This window comes from Sorex fumeus, unplaced genomic scaffold (genome assembly GCF_029834395.1).
Source record: "Sorex fumeus unplaced genomic scaffold, SorFum_2.1 ptg000050l, whole genome shotgun sequence".
NCBI classification, from domain to species: Eukaryota; Metazoa; Chordata; class Mammalia; order Eulipotyphla; family Soricidae; genus Sorex; species Sorex fumeus.
Window position 1 is genome coordinate 1983303 of NW_026606107.1, and position 24549 is coordinate 2007851.

The window sequence follows — 24549 nt, forward strand, 5'->3', positions numbered from 1 at the left end:
TCACAGAGGACTGCTCGTAAGTTTCGTGTGGATGTCCATAGAAAGCCATAACAGCCAATTCTGTAGTAGCTCTTTCAGACTTTGAAGAATACTACACTGAGGGAGGCAAAGAAGAGGTATTTTCAAAACCATTCAGATACACAGAATCATTGAGAACACACTAAGTCACAAGATTAGAGACAGAAGAGGTTGTGGAGATGATGGCACACAACTCAGAACCCAATAGCCAATGCTCTAAACACACCAGACACTAAGATAGATGAATGCAAAGACACATTTATTTTGTTATTTTCTCTCCAACATACACACAACTACATGCAGCTCAGCCTTCAGCTCAGTCCAGGAGGATTTTTGTTTCTCTAAATTAGACTCATTTTTAACATCCAATACATCACTAAATACTCAACACCCACTCCTTAATGTCTTCCCCCAGAGATTCTTTGAAGCTGTCACAGATACGAGTTTACCACCCTTTTTACCTTGTGCCTACAACTATAATTTATTCCTTTGATGGTCATAAAATTTATCTTCTCTTCTGTGAGCATGGAAAACAATTCTAGTTTTTCCTTGCCTTTATTGTTCAGTCCTATTCACATGCACAAAAATATAATCTTTATAGAAGTATGCCCAGAGCAATTATGAGAATGAATCATCATATCTAAATTTAATATAATACATATTATCTCAAAACCTAATCTAGGAGAGGTTTCTTAAACACCTTAATAAACAATGGCCTGGAACGAGGCAGCCGAGCGGAAGACACAGAGATGTAGATCTTTGTGAAGACCCTGATGGGCAAGACCATCACCCTCCAGGTGGAGCCCAGTGACACAACTGAGAATGTCAAAGCCAAATTCCAGGACAAGGAGGGCATCCTGCCCAACAAGCAGTGTCTGAGTTTTGCGGGCAAACAGCTAGAGGATGGCCCCACGCTCTCGAACTACAATATCCAGAAAGAGTCCACCCTACATCTGGTGCTGTGTCTATGTGGGGGCATCATTAACCCAGCTGGCCCATAAGTATAACTGTGAGAAGATGCTCTGCCCAAAGTGCTACACCCATCTGCACCCCTGCGACGTCAACTGCCACAGGAAGAAGTGCGGGCACACCAACAACCTGCACCCCAAGAAGAGGCTCAACCAAGGAAAGTCCCTCACAATCCGCACCCCAGGGCTGCCTTATTGGGGTCCTGCTGCCTCAATAAAGTTCCCATTTGATTGACTAGAGCAGCAAAAAATTAATTAATGAATTAATTAAATAATGACCTGGCTACATCTAAATATCTCTACTGATAGGGTACTTATTGCTACCTCATGAACACAGAAATAAATACTTTTTAAACTTGACACCTAGAATTCAAGTCATAAAATAAGTAAGTTAGAAGTAACATTGGTGTCTTCTAAAACTATCTTCCAGCTCCCTAACCAGGAAATTTAACACTAAAATACTATTATGTATTACTGTAATGTATTTTTAAAAGACTGATCTTTAATTCCAAATCCATATGTTTCTATCCCATCTAGCCCTCACTTTGTTTTGCTTTGGGGCCACAAGTGGCAGTGCTCAGGGCTTATTCCTGCTCTGCACTCGGGGATCATTTCTGATCAGGGGTTCAGGGAATTATACGGGCTCTGGGAATCAAATCCTGGTTGGCCACTTGCAAGGCAAACATACTACCAACTGTACTATCCTTCTGGCCCTCTTGCCCTCACTTTTTTATTGTAAAATATATGATATCTTAATTTTTTAAAGATTTATTTATTTTTTCAAAGCTTTTCATAATTGGATTTTAGTCATACAGTATTACAACACCCATCCCTCCACCAAGTACATTTCCCAGCACCAGTGTCCCCAGGTTCCCTGCCATCACCACCCCCCCCCGTCCCCTGCCTGCCTCTATGGCAGACAATTTTCTTCTCTCTCTCTCTCTCTCTCTCTCTCTCTCTCTCTCTCTCTCTCTCTCTCTCTCTCTCTCCTTTTGGGTACTGTGGGTTGCAATATAGATACTGAAAGGTTACCCAGAATATTCGTTACCTACTTTTATCCCTCAGCTCTTGTCCATCCTGATCATTCCCAGCTATTATTGTCATACCGGTCTCTATCTTACCTACCCTCACCACACGCACATTTGTGATTAGTCCCAATCATTGATCTAACCCCTATTTTCCCTGACCACGGATACTATTTTTCTACTATATATACTTAGAGAACGCTAAAGCCTCTACCAAGAAACTCCTAGAAACAATAGACTTAAATAGTAAAGTCACAGGCTATAAAAACCAATACCCAAAAGTTCATGGCTTTCCTATACACAAATAATGAGAGAGAAGAAAGTGATATAAAAAATACCAAAAAGAAAAAATACCATTCACAATCATGCCTCAGAAAATCAAGTAACTTGGAATCAGCTTAACTAAGGAGGTAAAGGAACTGTACAAAGACTACAAAATGCTACTTAAAGAAATAAAAGAGGACACGAGGAAATGGAAACACATCCCCTGCTCATGGATTGGGAAAATTAATATTGTTAAAATGGCAATATTCCCTAAAGCATGATACAGAGTCAACGTAATCCCTATAAGGATACCCATGATATTCTTCAAAGAAACTGAAATTCATATGGAACAACAAGCCCCCACAAATAGCTAAAGCAATTAATTCTTGGGAAAAAAAGATGGGAGGCATCAACTTCCCTAACCACAAACTGTACAACAAAGTGGTAATTAAAACAGCATGGTATTGGAACAAAAGCAGATCCACAGACCAGTGGAACAGGGTTGAATATCCTTACATATACCCTCAAGTAAATGAACATATAATCTTTGATAAGGGAGCAAAAAATGTGAAGTGGAGGAAGGAAAGTCTCTTTAACAAATGTTGCTGGCAAAACTGGACAGCTACATGCAAAAAAAAAAAATGGGCACAGACTGCTACCTAACACCAGGCAAGAGAGTCCGATCAAAATCGATTAAAGACCTCAACATCAGTCCAGAATCCATAAGGTACATTGAAGAAATGGTCAGCAAAACCCTCCACGACACTGAAGCTAAAGATATCTTCAAAGATGAAATACCACTGCCCAAGCCAGTGGAATATGAGACAAAGAAATGGAACTATCTTAAACTAAGAAGCTTCTGCACCTCAAAAGAAACAGTGACAAAGACACAAAGACTGCCTACAGAATGGAAAAGGGTATTCACCCAATGCCCTCTGATAAGGAGTTAGTATCAAGGATATACAAGGCATTCGTCGAACTCTACAAGAAGGAATACATTCAATCCCATCAGAAAATAGGGCAATGAAATGAACAAAAACTTTCTCAAAGAAGAAATTTGAATGGCCAAAAGGCACATGAAAAAAATTCTCTTCATCACTAATCATCAGAGAGATGCAGATCAAAACAACAATGAGATATCATCTCACACTACAGAGACTGGCACACATCCAATAGTACAAAAAGTAACCGGTGTTGGCATGGATGTGGGGAGAAAGGGACTCTCCTTCATTGTTGGTGGGAATGCTGACTGGTTCAGCCTTTTTGGAAAGCAATATGAAAGTTTCTCAAAAAACTAGAAATTGAGCTCCCTTTTGACCCAGAAATAGCACTTCTGGGAATATTCCTTAGGTCCCCAAAAACACACAGCAGAAAAACTGTCTGCACGCCTATGTTCATTGGAGTATAGCCAGAATCTGGAAACAACCTGAGTGCCCGAGAACAGATGAATGGATAAAGGAACTCCAGCACATCTACACAATGGAATATTACGCAGCTGTCAGCAAAAATGAAGCAATGAAATTTGCCTATAAATGGATGGACATGGAGAGTATCATGCTGAGTGAAATGAGTCAGAAGGAAAGGAACAGATATAGAATGACTGCATTCATTTGTAATATACAAATATATATATATATAAGAATAATATCTATGGCCCTTACTTTAAACAAAGTTTTTTTTCTATGTTTATGAGAGGAAGACATAGGTTTTTCAAAAAGGGTGAGAAGCATATTATCAGTCCCTGGATATGACTCGGCAGATAACTCCGTGGTAGAGAGATTGTCCTGTGTTTATGAGGTCCTAGCTTGATACTCAGCACTGCAAATAAGCAAACTAATTCATTAACTAAAACTTCTGTATATACCTATCCTGGTAGATAGTCATTACACCCATGGCTGATCAACTCCATCCACTACTGGGATGGATATTGTCGCTTAAGATCCTTTATTCTACGTTGGATTGGATCTGCCTATATGAGTCAGCCCCATATCTAATCCTGACTTCTACAGTCAGAGATCTGTTCTTTGCATAGGACAATCCTCAGCTATATAAAGGAATTCCAAAAACCCTAGACTTCTTTCCCCTCCAGGCATAATATCTTTGCTCCCTTTACAGCCTCAGGTTGGAAATCCTGAAATTACCTTGTCCTTGATGAACCAAATCCTATCATTTTTAGCCTCAAAATATCTAACTTATCCTTTTCCTTCCAGATCCACTTCACATGGTATTTTGTCACTGTTTTTCTTATGAATTTGACCCTTAAGTTTTCTGAATACAGTATAAAGGCTATCTTGTTCCTCCTTTCTCCTGTAAAAGAGCTGGTGTTTTTCCTGCCCAACTGTTTACCTTTTACTTGTCATCTTTGCTCCTCTCTACTATGAACCTCAGAGTATAATTTGAAGACATTGAGGACCTTAGTGTCATCTACATCTCACTTAGGTGGTCCAAGAAGATTCACCAGAATTTCAACTTCACTCCTTTAATTAAATCTGAACTGAGTCTCCACTATCAAAATGTATAGAACTTTTTTGATATTACTTCCTCCTCTTCTAGTTTGCTCAGCCCTTCAACTTGGGATGCAGTCACTTTTTTCCTCTTCAGCACCAGAAACATTCAATTCCTTGGTTCTTTTCTTTCCAACCTCAATTTTCAGGCATTTTAGTCTTCTCTTTACTTTCCTTATCTATTCAGATGAGACCACACTCCCTTGCCCTCCATTCAACCAAGAAAATCACAACTGTCTGACTTTCTTAACTCACTTTCTCTGCTCCTACATTTGAATTGAAAAAAATTGCACAAGTATAGATAATGACGCCACTCTAAATTTATAGTCTCTAATTTCATCTAAAAAGCCTGTGACATATCAATGCCACACATACCGCTGTGGCTCATGTCTGAATGTGACTTAATTAACACTAATGGCAAGACAGATGTAAAAATGCTAATGAAGCACAATCATCCTCTTACTAGTTTTCAATCAGCTTACTTTCTTACCCACTTTTCTCAGTGACCCTAATTAACTGACCATCCTGAGATCATCCCATTTTTTTCCATACCATCCCTTCTGAAGTCCCCTCCCAATTCTATCCTCCACAGCAAACTTCCTAGTTTGAGAATATTTTAGGCATATAAATATATTTTTAGGCACAAACTCATTTTCTTGGGCCTAGAAGAAGAGCACCCTGGCATACAATGCCTGCCTTGCAAGCACAGGGTCATAAATTCAAATCTTCACTATTGCTAGGGCTGGAGAGATAGCACAGCAGTAGGGCGTTTACCTTGTGCGCAGTCAGCCTGGCTGAACTGGGTTTGATTCTCCGTCCCTCTCAGAGACCCTGGCAAGCTACTGAGAGTATATTCAATATTCCAAACACAGTAACAAGTCTCAAAATGGAGACGTTACTGGGCCCGCTCGAGCAAATCGATGAACAATGGGAGGACAGTGACAGTGACAGTAACTATTGCTACATGTGTTCAGGGCAATCCTGGAAGCTCTGATGTTGGAGCCTAGCAGCTTTATGTCTGTGATCCCTGGCACTACAAGGAAATCCAGATGACCCCTGCAAGGTATGGCTAAGTACCACAAAGGGGTGTAAATCCTGGTAAGCACTGCAATTTAAAAAAGAATGTAAACACCACAGCCAGAAAAGAAAGTACAACTTCTGAAGAGCGGCACAAGTGTGAGCACCACAGCTATCCTCCCTCAGTGAGCACTACAATCATAATTTACATGGCTCAACTTGAAGAGAGTGGTCTCCAATAAGCATTTAGTTGCAAGCACTGCAACTAATATATGCAAAACTTGGTGAATGTCAAAGCTAAGTGTGCAAGTAACCACACAGCCTAATGTTCAATCCTCAGCAAGCACCGAAGCCAAAAATGTACATACAAGCATCACCGCCAGGTGTGTGTGCAACCACTACCCATTACAGCAATATCAACAATAATGGAGAGAGGGGAAATTAATCACTGTATCACTGTCATCCTGTTGTTCATCGATTGCCTTGAGCAGGCCCCAGTAACGTCTCCTTTGTCCTAGCCCTGAGATTTTAAAAAGTGCCAGATCCGAGGCTCTTTCAGGGTCAAGAGAAAGAGACCCATCATTGTTACTGTTTTTTGGCATATTGAATATACCACTGGGAGTTTGCCAGACTCTGCTGTGTGAGCAGGATACTTCTGGTGGCCTGCCAGGTTCTCCAGAATAAGAACTAAATGATAAGATGTCACGCGGCCGCAAATGTGGCTGCGTGCTTCTAGGAGTAGGATTTTATAGTCTCTGGGTCTTGGACATCGATGGGATTACATGGCGCCAGGGACAGTTGGTGGGTGTAACACCTACATACTGGAAGATGGAGGATCTGGGTAGAGGAGGACCCAGTCCCAATCCGAGCAGGCTTGGAGATCTACACCCCGGGTCCCTCACACCTGAGTTCCTCTGGCAGTTCCTTCATGCGTGAGGCTCGTCCGAACGTGTGGAGAGTGGTCTTAAGCATGGTTGTGGCTGGAACCGGAGGTCTTCAGTTGCCGGGGCTCTGTTCGGGGTGGGGAGGGAAACTCAACCCACCCTTTTCCAAGGGGCCCCGGTGAGAACAGAGGGGAAATTAAAATAAATTAAAACAAGAAACCTGAGAAAAAGAATTTCATACTGTGTCTGCCCCTCTCCCTCTGACTCATTTCACCCAAAGGCAATAGAAATGAGAGCAGGAGAACTGGTCCACAGTAGGAAACTTGCTCTTGGGGGAGGGCGGAAGGGAGATAGGTGAGGAAAGGACCACTATGGTAATGACAGAGGGAAGTGGTCACTCTGGGCAAGGACTGAGTGCTGAAATGAGGCAAAATGACATTCATGATATCCTATTAGTTAGAGTTGTGTAAACCACAGTGCCTAAACGGAAAAGGAAAGAAAATATTTCCCGTCCTATATTGAGGCAGCCCGGGGAGCAGGAGAGAAACTGGGGACATTGGTGGAGAGAAGTATTTGTAGATACTGGGTAAGAGATTGGTGTCAGAATAGTCAATAGTCACTTAAAACTCTATCCTGAATAACTTTTGTGATTCAGTAATTCAATATTTTATTTATTTTTTATTTTTTGGGTCACACCCGGCATGGCACAGGGGTTATTCCTGGATCATGCACTCAGGAATTACTGCTGACGGTGCTCAGGGGACCATATGAGATGCTGGGAACTGAACCCAGGTCAGCTGCGTACAAGGCAAATGTCCTACCCGCTGTGCTATTGCTCCAGCCCCTATATTTTTTTTTACTTTTAAGAAAAAGAAAAAAAGTCAGTGTTTTACCTTTTCTTCCAACGGCACACCTACATATCCATCTATCTTATCTGTAACAGATTTCTTCCCAATCTTAGAGGGTATGTAAAACCTCTTCATCCTTCAGCATCCATTCAAGCAAACCCCTCTAACCAGTCTTCCTATCTTCATGTTTCTTCTGAAACCACGTTCCATCAATTTTCCTCCATCTTCCCTACATTATAACCTCTCCTTCTCAACTGGCTCCTTCCATTCTATCTATGAACAAGCTAAGGTTTTACTTATTCTGAGGACAAAAGTAAAAAACAAAAAGCACAAACTTTTCTTGATTCAATGTCTCACAATACCTATCTCACTCTTTATCTCTCCTTCTTCTTTTTAGACAAGCTCTTTAGAAACAGATGTCTATACCATCTGGTCTTCACTTTTCATTGATTCCTTAACATCCACAACCTAGTTCTACCTCCATATTTCATTAAAAACAGCTCACAAAGTTAGCCAACACCTTTGTAATATGAATTCAAAATAAACATATTCCTGGCAACAATATTCCCTCACTCTTCATCACGTGTATTCTTTGTGTTTCCTCGACAGTAATTTTCTCCTAGTTCTTTCCATACCTCCCGAAAGAGTTCTTTTGTAGATGGTCCTCCTTTTCAATTAAGTATTAAATTTTATGTATTACCCTGGGTTGTTAGGCTGGAACAATAGCACACCGGACAGGGCATTTGCCTTGCATGTGGCCAACCTGGGTTCGATTCCTCTGTCCCTCTTGGAGAGCCCGGCAAGCTACTGGGAGTATTCTGTTCGCATGGCAGAGCCTGGCAAGCTCCCTGTGGCATATTCGATATGGCAAAAACAGTAACAACAAGTCTCACAATGGAGACATTACTGGTGCCCGCTTGAGCAAATCAATGAACAACCGGAGGACAGTGCTATAGTGCTACCCTGGGTTCCTACTGTTTGTTTCCCTTCCTCTCCCCACTCTCAAATATAAACATATATGCATCAATTATATGTACTTATTATGCTGGACCGTATGAAACTGGCAATCATTAAATATTTCTAATCTACAAAAACAGCCATTTCACATGACTTTAGGTAAAGGTAAAGGCCCTCCCGTTGTTAGATTGATGAAATGAGAAGCAACAAACAATAATCAAATTGTGGGTTGGAGATATAGTATAGCTGGTAGGGTGCTTGCTTTGCGCACTGATGACCCAACATCAATCCCTGGCACCACCACATATGGTCCCCTGAGCACTACTAGGAGTGATTCTTGAGCATAGAGCCAGGAGTAAGCCCTAAGTACAGCTAGGTGTCACCCAAAGACAAAAACAAAAAGAATAACCCAATTGTAAGACTGGGAGAGAATCAAAAAAAGTTGCAAAATGAGATGCTTGAAATTTTGTTAGCTGGGGAGAAGTGGTGTAAAAACATTATTGGTCAGGCAGTAAGTTACAAATAATAGAAATGAACTGGGAAGTGATAGGTAATTAATGAAGTGCCATTTGATTACAAAAAACACACACACATATATATATATTGTCCATGTGGCCAAAAGTGAATGCTTTAAGGTGAAAATAATATAAAATAAACATTTTCCATATTACTCTTAGAATAGGAATAACCATTCTATAAGAAAGGGGAAAAAAATCCCAGAATTTCTAACCATTCTATAAGAAAGCAAAGAAAGACTCAGAAAGAATTTCTAGAAGTCACAGTGATTTTCCCATAAGATTAACACCTAATTTTACTATAAGAGATAAGAATAATTTTATTAATAAAAAAGAGTACGCTGTAAGTAAAATGGGTATCATAGTGAATTTTGTTTGCTTTGTTCAGTAAGCATTCCCAGTACCAAAGATGTTTAGCACACAGGGGTTCTCAAAAGATACTTGTGAAATCATAAGTGTATCTACAAAAATATAAACCACAACAAGCAAACTATGTATGATTCCTATTTCTGTTTATTTTTATAAACACTCGATTGTTACTTGCTCATTGACTTTAGCATCATAGTTTAAGTGGAAACACTTTGGGAATATTTCAAGAAAACCTTACAAACAAAAAATTTTATGCATTGACTGTGAGTGCTGAAGCATCTCAAAAATCCATGTCTACTGAGTTAAAGTGACCATGGAATCCTACACTACTAATTATTGAATAAAACTTAATTTAAGTATGAAAGTCTTATTTTTACCTTGACACAAATGGATGATGTAAAGAAGATCTGTGCTAGATGGTCAAAAATAAGTGGTTTCAGCTCTAGGATTTAAGAATAAAAGATTATTCAAAATTTTTAGTTAATATTATACTGAATCAAATGACTTGAAATTTTCATACTACATACCAGAGAAGTTACTGAAAGGAGTCCAGCTTATAAGTTGAAGGAACTGTGATTGACAATAGAGACCATCCCAGAGAGGCAGGTTCTTATACAGGAAAGTTTCACAAGAACAAAACCCTTCCTGGAACATAAGTAAACAGCAAACCTTATAGCGAACTCTTTGGTCATAATTATACTCTAAACAACCAGTTTATTTTGTATTACAATTGTTTTATACTTAAGACTATTTTCTATGATCTTTGTGTTGCATGTCATATTTCCTCATAAAAAATAGAATTAGTTTATTCATATCTGGATACATTACCACCTTTATAAACAGTTTTCAAATACCATAAAATTTGATCAGTTGGAAAGAAGGTAAGCATTCATGCTGTAGAATTTTTCTGACAGATAAATGATGATTGTATTATTTTGCAGCTTTAGAATCAATAAAATATGAACAATGTCATACAATAAGGCTGGCATTTCATTGGAGTTCATAGACAAAAATCCCAAACTCTGGATGGCTCCATACGGAGAGGCCTGAATATTTAAGCTGAATATTTAATAATTAAGAGGCCAGATATATTTCCACCAAAGTGAGCATTCAGGATTACCTATTTATCATCCTGACCCTTAAATACTAGTGTGCATATGGGCTCTATTCTAGACTTTTACATGAAATGTACTCTGGATAATCTCATTCAGAATGTAGGTAAAAGCAACACCATCTTATGAAGCATCTGGTTCTCTATCCTAAATTTCATGTCTGAGGTCTAGTCTCATTATCTAACCATCTACTGGATATCACCTCTTAGACATCCCACAGGCAACTTTTAAGTGAGATATATATTTCCTTCCAAACTTATATTCTGTTTCTCATTGAATGTCATTAGCATCCTCCCAAACAGGAAACCTAAAAGTGAACTTAATTCGTCCCTTTATCATCACAACCATCATCCACTCCCTATATACAATTCCATGGTATTACACATCAATTTCTTGAGCATTTACTGTATACTAGGTACCAAGCTGAACACCTATACATGAAAAAAATTTAGATAAGTTTCCAATAGGCTCATCTAAGGTTTCAGTAGACAAGACTACTGGAAGCTCATAACACGTAGGAAACAAACTGGAAATGCCATGATACAGATAAACTCAAAGAAATTTGGGCTTATCTCAGAGCAGAGATCAAATATTCAACCCACACTAGTCATAAGGGCTTTTTACAGTGCACATACCTGAACTGCAATTTAAAATACAACTCAAAGTTACCCAGAACAAGTTATTAAATAGCTGAAATATACTGATCATTCAAAAATGTTTGCTGAGTATAAGAATATAAGTAGTGACCCTGCAAGATCTCTTTACTGGCAAATTCAAGTAATTTAATGCATTCAATTCCATGATTGAGTCTATTCTCTTTAATTATATGTTTTGGGTTGGGGCTATGGTTCAGTTGTAGATAGTTGTCTTGCATGTGTGAGGCCCTGAATTTGATTACCAGCACCACAAAAGTTATCTGTTTTCTCCTCTCTTATTTGCAAAATTTTACAAATTCTTTTTTCAAATCCAATAATATAAAGATAAAAATGATTTCAACTCAGGTGTATTTGTAATGAGTTCCTGAATAAATATTCCTGCCAGAAGATAAAAGAGCTAAAGAAAAAGGTTTTCAATGGATATCTGAATTAATGTTCATTAAAGTGATAAAGTGTGTAGGAAATTGAGTGGAATCTTACTTGAAGGAAGCATTCTGCCTTGAGGATAGTGTCCAGGAAGTCGGTAAACTCTTTTTCATTTCCATAATTATTCACCTTGTACGAAAGACATGCTAGAACAGAGTATTAAATATAATATTAAACATAAGCACCTTGGTGTACGACAGTAAAAGAACTACACAAAGAATAATTACCATTACCCTAAAGTGATGAATAAATGACAAATATAAACAAGCTATGGTTCTCATGTGTGCTAGCAACTCATACTGTAGATTGTAACTTTTTTGCGGAGGAAAAAATGTTGGCAGTGCTCAGGGCTTACACCTAACTCTGTGCTCAGGGTGACTCCTGGCAGTGTTCGGGGGTTCAGGTGGGGTGCCTGGGATCGAACCCAGGTTGGCTCATGCAAGACGAACAACCTACTCACTGTACTATCACTCTGCCTCCTGTAGACTATAATTTTTATGTGGAGGCAACAGTGGAAAAGTGAAAAAATACAGTGTAGGGGCCAGAGTGATAGTATAGTAAATAAGGGGTTTGCCTTGTACGAGGCTGACTTGGGTTCAATCCCTGGCATCCCATATGGTCCCCAGAGCACTGCCAGGAATAATTCCTGAGTTCAGAGCAAAAAAAAATACAGGGTAAAATTCACATATTATGAATCTGAGTAGCTTTATGTTACATAGTAAACCAAGAGACTATAAATATATAAGCTGGGAGTAACTTGAGAAGAATAAAAATCTAATAAATTGTATCATATCCTATAGGAACACTGAGAAGAAATAAATCAGCCTAGAAACAATCTAATAAATACAAACAGTATCTCCAAAGAAATAAACCTCCTTTGAGAAATGAAATGATCAGGTTTACTGTGGCCTGGATGAAAGTCTCCTTTCACTGAATTCTCCTTAATTCTATAAAAAATCTTTTAATGATAAATTCACTCCCATATATATGGTAGTAGAGGAAGAATATTAAAGCTGACAGACAAGAGCACTTTCGTCACCAGAGAGAAACCCATTAAATTTATTTTTAATTTTGGGCTGTAGTAATAGTACAGCAGGCAGGGCACTTGCCTTGTACACAACCAATCTGGTGCACACATGACCCCCCCAAACAGTGCCAGGAGTGACCACTGAGCACAGAGTCAGGAGTAAGCCCTGGGCACCACCAGGTGTGTCCCCCCAAAAATAACCTCATTTAAAAAAATTAAGTCAGAAATCCACATAATAACATTGATTCTCCAAAACCTTGACTACAATAATTCTTCGGTATATGAGAATATGTGTCAGGGTGAGATCGGGGACTGCTTTTGGGACCCCTGTGGATTCCTAATTCTTTGCTAGTTCAAGGCTTTTACTGTCAGTCCACAAAATTAGTGGGTTCACATCCATCGATTCATCCAACCGACATCCACTGTTGAACCCACGGAACATATGGATATTAAGGGCAAAGTGTTATTTATTTTTTAAGTCTACACATAGAAGAAAGTTATGGTCAAGAGGGTGAAGTTGGCAGTGAAAAGAGAGATCTCCAATTCACAAACTGCAGAAAAGAAAGAAAACATAGAACTGAACGCAGAAGTTTGCAAAGGATCCCACTTAGAGTAGGCAAGAGTGACCAGCAAACTTCTCTGGCCATGAAAAGCGGACAGAAAGCCACCAAAATCACAGTTACAGTCCATATTGTCAAGGAGGGAGAGGCAAAGCATGGAGAGATTTCCTCAACCTACACTTTTCCCAGGGCAAGGTATCAAGCTAACTGGTGCCAAGCACTGGCTGAAAACAGGGTTGGGGTATGACAGGGAGCTTGAAAAGTGAGTTAAAAACAAGCCAGGGTGGTAAAGTGGCAGACAGATTAGGTGATTTGGCAATGTGACTTTTGCTAAACAAAGCCAAACACAGGTGTTGGGTATGGGTACCACCTGTCCACCTGCAGTTGGATGAGTGTCAAACTGCCCCTACACAAACATCTCAGAGTAGCACTTATACCATCCAACCATCTGTGCTACTTTGAGGAGTGGGCCCAAAACCAGCCCTTCCCTGTTTCGTGCCTAACTGAGGGCAACATCAGCCCTTCTTCAGACAGGAACAAAGGAGAGAGCTATCTGTTACCTGTGCCACAGCCCCCTAAATAAATACCTTCCCTGGAACTAGTATGTATGCCATTAAACCTCCTTCAACGAAAAGTAAAGCATAGGATCCAGGCACAGTTAGGGAAGGGGTGAAGCTGACGAAGGGATTGATCAGGCATTCAGGGAAAGAGGCAGTATGCTGAAAATTCACCTAAAGCCTAATATCTTTTCACCTGCACAAAATCTGAAAGGGGGCTTTTCTGAGGTTGGACAGGGACACAGCCAGCAAATACATGGAGAGCATGTATCCATGAGGCAGGAAAGGCTACATGCCAATATTCCAGGCTGAGGTGACAGGCAAAGAAACCCTGCAGTGTTAACAATAAAGAATGTCACTTCCCCCATGGTGCACATGGGTAAGTACAGCCACTCACTCAGGCTCAGAGAAGTCTGGGTTCAGGAAAAAAAAGAAGGCTGGTTCTGTGTTGTGCTTAGGCCCAAACTCAAGGTTTGAAGCAACAGGGACAGGGTAAGACACTGGAAACTATTAAGATAGGGAGAGTGTGGGTTTGTACTGTAAAGTCTCAGCTGGATCTATCGTAAACTCAGCTGCACATGGGGAATGGTGACTGTTAACCTCAGATTGTAACCAAGCCTGCACAAAAGCAAACCCTCACCTTATCCCTCACAGCATAGCAGACTCTGAAGAAGCAGAGAAGCCTGCCAAAACTAAAGGGGAGACACAAAGCCTAGCAAAATCCTTGAGCACCCAAGAACTTTACCATCTTTCAGATCATGACTTGGGCAATAATGGGGCCCAAGATACGGTGCTTGTTTTACATGCAGTTGGCCCTAGTGTGATTCTCACCACTGTATATGGTCCCCTAAGCAGTCATGAGTGATCCCTGAGCACAGAATCAGAAGCAGCCACTGAACAAAAGGCATGGCCCAAACCCCCTCTTCACAAAAAAAAAACTCCACAATTAAAATAAAGAGGTTGGAGAGTTAGTGCAGGAGTCAGGGTGCTTACTTGCACACAGCTTATCCTGGTTAGATCTCCAACAACCAGATATGGTCCCTTGAGCACCATGAGGAGCATTCCCTGACAACAGAGGTAGGACTAAGCTCTGGCCACAAGAAGGCATGGGCGAAAAAACAAAAAAAAAAAAATAAAACGGTAAGAAAGGGTCACTGGTAAAGTTATTTAATGACCTTGAGTCAACAACAGAAGAAACCTTCAACAGAGAGGGGGGAAGAGAGGATAAAGCAGCAATCAGAAGTCACCAAACGGAAGAGCATGGTAGGTAAACTAAAATACTCACTCGAAGGCAATAGCAGCAAAGTGATGGAAGCCAAAGAGCGAAACAGTGTGCTGGAAGATAAACTACAGAAAGCCATCAACAAAGAAGGGAAAAAGAGTGAAAAGAAAGGAACGTAGTATCAGAGAATTATGGGACAAGTTCCAGGGAATTTATAGGAGTCCCCAAGGGAAAGGAATGAATGGGAAAAGACCTGTCAAAGAAATTTTAGTTGAAAAATCTCCCAATCGGAAGATTGAGAGTACCAAATAAAATAAAACTGAATGAAGAACTCTAAAACGCAATATAATTAAAATGGTAAATACCAAAGGTACAGATAGAATCCACAGAGCAGCAAGACCAAAGAAGAAACTTACATGGGAAGGAAAATAAGATGTGCAGCAGATCTATCAAATTAACTTCTACAGGCCAGAACAAAGAAGTTGGATGAAATAAACCCATCAAGAAGAATACTCCATCCAGCTGGGCTACCACTGCACTTTGAAAGAATGCCACAGAACTTTACAAACAATAGCTCAAGAAGCTCATGGCCACTAGACCAGCTTTTCAGGAATCATGAAATAGGTTCCTTAAAAAAAGAGACAAACTTCATTAGTATTTATAATCCATTCAAAATGATGCTAATACTACCGCTTAATTTCAATAATCTCACTTAAAGGCAGTGGCCTAAAGCCACCAATCAAAAGGCAGAGATTGGCTTGAAGGAATAGAAAACTGAACCCAACCAACTACCTTCTGCTTACACAAATACATTACCCAAACAGTCACAATAAACATGGGTTCAAAGAAAAAAATAAAAGTTATAAGGGGTATGGATGGAGATAACTCAGTGATCAAGGGATCTATACATCAAGATGACTGAGTACTCAATATCTTGTATGCACCTACTGAAAGACAATCAAAATTTATAAAGGAGCTAATAATAAAGCTGAGAAAAGATATGATCAGCAACATAATAATAGGAAGAGACTTGAACACCCACCTCTTACCACAGGATACATCAAACAAGGCCAAAATAATCAGTAATGAAACATTGGCTTTAGAGGAAGACATGGAAGAGTTGGAACTAATAAGACATAGGCAAAGTGCTCCATTTCCAAAACACCAACTGTGCATTGTTCCCCAATGCACATGGGACATTCTCCAAGATAGATTACAATCTGGGATACAAAACAGGTCTCCATCACATCAAGTCACAAATCACATAAAGATTCTCCTCAGAACACAATGCCTTGAAAGTGGAAAGTAAACAAAATCAGAAAGCTAAAAATTAACAAAAAACACAAACACTTGGAAACTAAACAATCTACTACTGAACAATCAGTGGGTCAAAGAGGAAATTAAAAGAAACCAGAACAATACCAGAACATGCGGGATACAGTCAAAGCTATTGTAAGAGGGAGTTCATAGCCAAAGTATGAGATTAATACCCAAGAATAGCTGAGATCAGCACCAGCAGGATTACTCCATAACTTAGAGGCCAGCCGGGTATCCTAGAGGAAAGGGCAGTTCAGATAGAGAAGGGAGCACCAAATAAAGGATGTTTGGAGGATCCTCCCAGGAGGGGAGATGCATGTCGAAAGTAGACTATGGACTGAACATGTTTGCCACTCAATGCCTCTTTTGCAGACCACAACACCCAAAACGAGAGAGAGAACACAGGGGATTGCCCTGCCACAGAGACAGGGGGGATGGGGGGATGGGGGTGGGAGGGATATTATCCATGGTGGTGGAAAATGGGCACTGGTGGAGGGATGGGTATCTGATCATTGTATAATTGAAACCAAAGCACAAAAAACTGTAAATCTACAACTGTAAAAAAAAATAAAATAAAATAAAGGGAAAAAAAAAGAGGGAGTTCATAGCAACGAAATGTTCATCAAGAAAGAGTAAGGGTCCCAAATAATAACCTAAGTATTCATCTTAAGTTACTAAAAAAGATCAACAAAGGGAGCCTAAAGTAAGCAGGCAGGGGTGGGGATCATAAAACCTGGCACAGAATCAATCACTGTTACTGTCACTGTCCTCCCGTTGTTCATCGATTTGCTGGAGCGGGCCCAGTAACATCTCCATTGTGACACTTGTTACTGTGTTTGGCATATTGAATACATCACGGGTACCTAGCCAGGCTTTGCCATGAGTGCGAGATACCCTCAGTAGCTTGCCGGGCTCTCCAAGAGGGCGGAGGAATCGAACCTGGGTCAGCAGGTTGGCTGCGTGTAAGGCAAACACCCTACGTGCTGTGCTATAGCTCCAGAACACAGAATCAGTATCAGAGAAAATTTAAAAAAAAAACAAAAGATCAATGAACCCAAGAACTTATTTTTTGTTGTTCTTGTTGAGGATTTTTTAGTTTTTATTAGTGAAACACCATGAGGTACAGTTGTAGACTTACAAATTTTTGTGCTTGGGTTTCAATTATACGATGATCAAATACCCATCCCTCCACCAGTGCCCATTTTCCACCTCCACAGGTCCGAGTATCCCTCCCAACCCCCAGCCCACCCATCCCACCCTGCCTCTGTGGCAGGGCATTCGCTCTTATTCTCTCTCTCCTTCTGGGTGTTGTGGTTTGCAAAAGAGGCATTGAGTGGCAATCATGTTTGGTCTATAGTCTACTTTCAGCATGTTTCTCCCATCCTGGGAGGATACTCCCAACGCCCTTTATTTGGTGCTCCCTTCTCTCTCTGAGCTCCCTTTTCCCCTAGCGTGTGTGGCTGGCCTTCAAGCCATGGAGCAAACCTCCTGGTACTAATCTCGGCCACTCTTGGCTGTTAAGTCTCCTATTTTGTTACTTTATGTTCCCCAGATGAATGCAATCTTTCTATGTCTATCCCTCTCTTTCTGACTCATTTCGCTTTACATGATACTTTCCAGGTAGTACCCTTGTATGTAAATTTCATGACTCTCTTTTCTAACTGCTACATAGTACTCCATTGTGTAAATGTACCAAAGTTTCTTTAACCGGTCATCTGTTCTCGGGCACTCAGGTTTTGTCCAGATTCTGGCTATTGTAAAGAGTGCTGCAATGAACAAACAAGTGCAGATGTCACTTTGACTATACTTTTTTTGCCTCTCTTGGATATATTCCCAGGAATGGTATTGCTGGTCAAATGGGAGCTCAATTTCTAATTTTTTTGAGAATTGTCCATACTGTTTTCCAAAAGGGCTGAACCAGTCGGCATTCCCACCAGCAGTGAAGGAGGGTCCCTTTCTCACCACATCCGCGCCAGCACCGGTTGCTTTTGTTCTTTTGGATGTAGGCCAGTCTCTCTGGTGTGAAGTGATATATTGAGGATTTTTTTAATTGAATCATCGTGAGCAACACTTACAAAGCTTTTATGTTTGAGTTTCAGTCATACAATGATCAAATACCCTTCCTCCACCAGGGTATATTTTCCACCACCAATTTCCCCAGTATCCCTCCACCCCTCATCATACACCACACCCAGGCTCTGTGGCAGACAGTTTCCCTCTTGTTCTCTCTCTACTTACGGGCTTTATGGTTTGCAATATAGATACTGAGAGACCATCATGTTTGGTCCTTTAGCTACTTTCAGCACACATCTCCCATTCTGAATGATCCCTCCAACCATCAATAACTTAGTGATTCTTTCTCTATCTCAGCTGCCTTCTTCCCAGCTCATGAAGCAGGCTTCCAACCATGGAGTAATCTTCCTGGCCCTTGTCTCTACTATCTTTGGGTGTTAGTCTCATATTATGACATTTTATATTCCACAAATGAATGCAGCCATTCTGTCTGCCCCTCTCTTTCTGACTTATTTCACCTAGCATGATACTCTCCATTACCATCTACTTATAAGGAAATTTCATGATTTCATCTTTTCTAACAGTTGCATAATATTCCATTGTGTAGATAGAACAAAGTTTCTCTAGCCAGTCATATGTTTTCTAAACAACTAGCACTGGTTTTTCTTGTTGTTTTGGATGTGTGTCCCTCTCTGTGGTGTGAGATATTATCTCATGGTTGTTCTGATTTGCATCTCCCTCATGATTAGCAATGTAAAGCATTTTTTCATGTGCCTTTTGGCATTTGTATTTCTTTTTTGAGGAAGCTTCTGTTCATTTCTTCTTCCCGTATTTTGATGGGGTTGGAGGTTTATTTCTTGTACAATTCTACTAGTGTCTTTTATAGCCTGGATATTAACTCCTTTTCAGATGGGTATTGGGTAAATATTCTTTCCCATTCCATGGCTTCTCTCTGTATTTTGCTCACTGTTTCCTTTGAGGTGCAGAAGCTTCTTAGTTTAATGTAGCCCTATTTGTTTATGTTTGTTTCCACTTGCTTAGGTCAGTGGTGTTTCATCCTTAAACAAGAACTTATTTTTCTTCAAAAGAATAAGTAAGGTATTTTAGCCACAGGCACAGCCATTTAGCAACCTTAGCAAAGACCCTGAATGTCATCTTGCCCCATCTGTCAGGAAAACTTTGATAGTCATGAAATTTGCTGCTATGTGGATAGAACTGGAGAGAACCATGTAGAATGAAGAGAGAGAGTGTAGAACATATAATGATCTCTCATATGTGGGATATAAAGAAACTATGTAATGAAATAACAAAGTCCAAAAGGCAACAGAAGTGAAGAACAGAATTGTTCTTCAGCAGGAAGGCTGCCAGTGGTTTGGACGTAGGGAGAATAAATTAGGGAAGGGAACACTAGGACAATGGGGAGGGGTCAGAGGAGAAACTGGGACACTCAGAAAGGGAAGTGGACACTAGTGAAGGGATTGGTGTTTGAATATTGTATGCCTGAAACTTAATAATGAATAACTTTGTAACCCAAGTGCCAGAGAACAGATGACTGGTTAAAGAAACTTTGGTACATCTATACAATGGAATACTATGCAGCTGTCAGAAAAGATGAAGTCATGAAATTTGCATATAAGTGGATCAACGTGGAAAGTATCATGTTAAGTGAAATGAGTCAGAGAGGGACAGACATAGAAAGACTGTACTCATTTTTGGAATATAAAGTAACAGAATGGGAGACTAACACCCAAGAATAGAAGAGATAAGTACCAGAATGGGAGACTAACACCCAAGAATAGAAGAGATAAGTACCAGGAGGATTACTCCATAGCTTATAAGCTGGCCTCACATGCTGGGGGAAAAGGCAGCTCAGATAGAGAAGGAACTACCAAGTAAAGGGTGCCAAGAGGGCCCACTCGGGATGGAAGATAGGTCTGAAAGTGGACTATGGACCGAACATGATGGCCACTTGGTACCTCTATTGCAAGCCACAACATGCAAAAGGAGAAAGAGAGAGCAAAAGGGAATGCCCTGCCACAGAAGCGGGATGGGGTAGAGGGGACGGGGTGGGGGTGGTGGGAGAGATTCTGGGACCATTGGTGGTGGAAAATGGGTACTGGTGGAGGGATGGGTACTCAATCATTGTATGACTGAGGCACAAGCACAAAAGTTTGTAAGTCTGCTCGTACTTCATGTCCTACCGAGGTCATGAGTTGCCCCCCACGAGTGGTTCTCTGCCACGGCCATGGCTCCAGAGGCACAAGGACTTAATGCAAAGCCCGGCAGCTTTTGGCAGAAAAGTGAATGGACTATGCGTTAATCCACAGTACCATGCCTCCCCGGGAGGAAAGGTGTGTCGCTCCCTTCCGCCTCTTCCCCCCCAGGCAGCAAGATGGCAGCTGCCTAGGAGCTTATAGGAAAGCCAGGTATGAGCCGGCGGTGATGGAGCAACTGCAACCTCATGGGAAGGGGGGCGTTCCTGGCTTGTCCTTAATGCCCTACAAGTTACCCCCCACGAGGAGCTCTTCGGCACAGTCATGGTTCCAGAGCCACAGAAACCAATCTCATAATTATCTGGCTCTTGGCAGAAATTCCTCCAGACTTAATAGGCAAAATATCAGAAATCGAAAATCCATATGGTTCTCATAACCAGCTGTAGAAAACAAATTATTTCACAATGCCTTTTCAGCTGTTCTGATTGTTAGGTTTAAACTCTAAACAATAATGGTGCATCTTTTGTTGAAATAATGAATGTAATCAAAGTAGATAAGAGAGTTAAGCAGAATTCATCTGCCTCACAGGCATTGGGAGGGGTGGGAGGGAGGGTATATTGGGTTTCTTGGTGGTAAAAAATAAGTACTGGTGAAGGGAAAGGTGTTTGATCATTGCATGACCGAGACTTAAAACTTTGTAACTTTTCCCACAGTGATTCAATAAATAAATATAAAAAAAAACAAAAATCAAAAGTTTGTAAGTCTGTAACTGCACCTCACGGTGATTCACTAATAAAAAAAATTTTTAAAAAGACGTTCTTTAGGATAAGGTAAAAGGTAAAGGCCCTCCCGTTGATCGTCAATTTGCTCGAGCGGGCCCAGTAACGTCTCCATTGGAGACTTTGTTGTTACTGTGTTTGGCATATCGAATACTCTCGGTAGCTTGCCGGGCTCTCCGAGAGGGGCGGAGGAATCGAACTCGGGTCGGCCATGTTGGCCGCTTTTAAGGCGAACGCCCTACCCGCTGTGCTATCGCTCGCGCGCCTTAATGAATGACTTTGTAACTCTGTATAATTCACGGTGATTAAAACATATATATATATATATACATATATATAATAACCTGCTTTTTACCAAGAAAATCAAACTTTGATGGATGGATTTGGTACATACAGCCAAACATCCAGTCGCACACCAGTACCATATTATGAATCACATCAGCAGCCATTGAAATCTTAACAATGCTCCAGACAACCTACACCAGTCAAATGTTTAGTGAGCTCGGAGACCACTAGTACAGTCAAGAAAACACAGAAAAGTGTGAGGAAAAATCAGAAAAATGAAAAAAATCACTAAAATCAGAAATGACAAGACTTACATAATCAGGTAGGTGAAATAAAAAGCTCAATGGGAAGTGTCAACAGCAGCAGAGTAGCAGCAGAAGACAAAATCAGTGAGCGTCGAGATGCATAAAACCTCTAGACAACAACAGAATATAGGAAAAAAGCCTCAAAATAAATTAATAGCAGATGAGAAAACTTTGGGATGAATTCAAGAGGAACAACATAATTATCAGTGTCCCAGAGAACCAGGGAAACAACTGTGATGAAGAAGCAAAAGTCAATGAAATCATCACTGAGAAATTTCCAGGGTTGAAAAGTGCATACAACCAGACTTGAGGCCCAACAGGTTTCAGCTAAGAGACATAAATACAAATACACCAATACTCATCCTAGTCAGAATGACATAAGCCAAAGCCAAAGATAGAATTTTGAAATCAGCAAGATCAAAGGAGGGAATTACGTACAAAGGAGCATCCTTAACATTCACAGCAGATTTATCAAATAAGACCCTGCAGACCCAAACACAATGGTGGAATATAGCTTTAAAAGTTAGTGTAATGAATGCCTCACAAAGAATACTTTATGCAGCCAGACTTTCATTCAGATTTGAAGGAATGATATGGAGCTCCATGGATAAACAACAAATACAAATGGCCAAAAGGCACATTAAAAATGCTCTGCATTGGGACTGGAGCAATAGCACAGCAGATAGGGCATATGCCTTGCACGCGCCCTACCCAGGTTCGAGTCCCAGCATTCCATAAGGTCCCCTGAGAACCGCCAGGAGTAATTCCTGATTGCAGAGCCAGGAGTAACCGCTGTGCATAGCCAGGTGTGACCCCCAAAAAATGCTCTGCATCACTAATAATCAGAAAAATGTAAATCAAAAGAACAATGAACTACCGCCTCATTCTAGATAGACTGGCACACAACAGCAACCAGTATTGGCATATATGGGAGGCGGGGGGAAGGAATGCTCATTCACTGCTGTGAGAATGGTGATTGGCTCAGCCTTTTGGGAAAACAATATAGACATTCCTCAAACAAACAAGCAAAAAAACTCATCAGAATTCAGCTTCCATATAACCCAGCAATTACACTTCTTGCAATATAGCCAAAGGGTCAACACGATGCACAAAAGACACCTGCACTCTTATGTTTATTGCAACAGAATTCACAACAGAAAAATATGGGAAAAACCCAAATGTCCAAGAACAGACGAATGGATAAAGAAACTATGGTACATGTAAGCAAAGGAGTAAGAAAAGATGAAGTCGTTTTTTCTCCCCTGATCTGCGCGGGACAGGCACGGAGGCCCAGCTCTGGGCAACAAAGCTGAACGGCTTCTATTCCAACCAGGTACAGCCCGCCCCCAAGGGCCTGGGACCCTGTCTGGGCATGCGCAGCTAGCTCCATCTCCTAGAAAGCCGGTTTTCTCCCCTGATTTGGCGGGATGGGCACGGAGGCCCAGCTCTGGGCAACAAAGCTGAACGGCTACTCATTCCAACCAGGAGATGTTCCCAACTACTGCCCAGTGCCAGGGACTCTTTCCAGAGCCGCGGCCGCTAATGCGGCCGCGAAATATTTTCCCACTACATATGCCATAGGAACCATAAGCTACCTTCTTAGATGGAAACTTCTCTAGTTTAGCTCTGCCACTAGAAACACAGTAGCCAATAACTCATTAGCCTATCTTAAATCACACTGCATATCAAGCAGATTAGTAACAGTGAACGTGAAGGACGAAACCACACTTATCACAATGGTAAAGCAACGCAAAAGCCCACCAAACTTTCTTATTGAAGAGTCTAGCCCAGATGACACCAACAGTACTGTAGTGTTAGACAACCTCTCTGACAAGGAATTCAGAAGGGAGCTACTTAGGATGCTTAGGGAACTAAAAGAAACAATGGAAAGCAATGCCAATAGAAGACAATAGAATTTGAAGGCAGAAATGAGGAAAATGCAATCGGAAATGACAGATCTGAAAAATCTGGTAGGCGAACTGAAAAACTCAGTGGAAGGCCTCAGGAGCAGAGTAAGAGCTGCTGAGAACAGAATCAGTGAGATTGAAGATCAAGTTCAGAGACTCTCCAGGAAAGAGCAGAAAATGGAAAAGAGACTCACAATTCGGAAACAGATGACAAGAGAAGATCGTGACGAAGCCAAGAGGGATAACATAAGAATTATTGGAGTCCCAGAGGGACAGAAAGAAAACCTTGATGAAGAAGAAACTGTCAAAGACATCATTGCTACAACGTTTCCAGAGCTGAAAAAAACTTGTGACCACATTCAGGAGGCCCGAAGGGTACCAGCTAGAAGAAATCCGAATAAAAATACCCCAAGACACATTCTGAACAAAATGACCAAAACCTTAGACAGAGACAAAATTCTGAAAGCAGCAAGATCGAAGAAAGAAATCTCTTACAAAGGAGCATCCTTAAAATTCACAGCTGATTTTTCTGATGAAACCCTCATGGCCCGAAAACAGTGGTGGGACATAGTGAAAAAAATCAATGAAATAAATGCCTCCCCAAAAATACTTTACCCAGCGAGACTCTCATTCATAATAGAAGGAACAACACACAGTTTCACAGACAAACAACAGCTCAGGAACTTCATAGACTCAAAACCATGGTTACAAGAACAACTAAATGGGCTACTTTAAGGCAAGAAAGGCTCCTCAAATACACCCAATTTTAACATAACAATGGGACAAAATCCCATAACAATA

At 40.7% G+C, this 24549-nt stretch overlaps 1 protein-coding gene and 1 pseudogene across 1 annotated transcript in view; one reads left to right on the plus strand and one right to left on the minus strand.

Annotated features, from left to right (window-relative positions):
* Positions 1-24549, minus strand: part of CENPI (centromere protein I) — a 74909-nt gene continuing 50360 nt past the window's right edge. The window contains exons 11-14 of the mRNA XM_056124196.1: positions 11618-11709; positions 9897-10014; positions 9747-9811; positions 1-96 (exon numbers count right to left, since the gene is read on the minus strand). Coding sequence (XP_055980171.1) covers positions 1-96; positions 9747-9811; positions 9897-10014; positions 11618-11709 — 371 coding nt within the window. The remainder of the gene's footprint in view (positions 97-9746; positions 9812-9896; positions 10015-11617; positions 11710-24549) is intronic.
* LOC130032671 (ubiquitin-like) lies at positions 741-1221 on the plus strand (annotated as a pseudogene).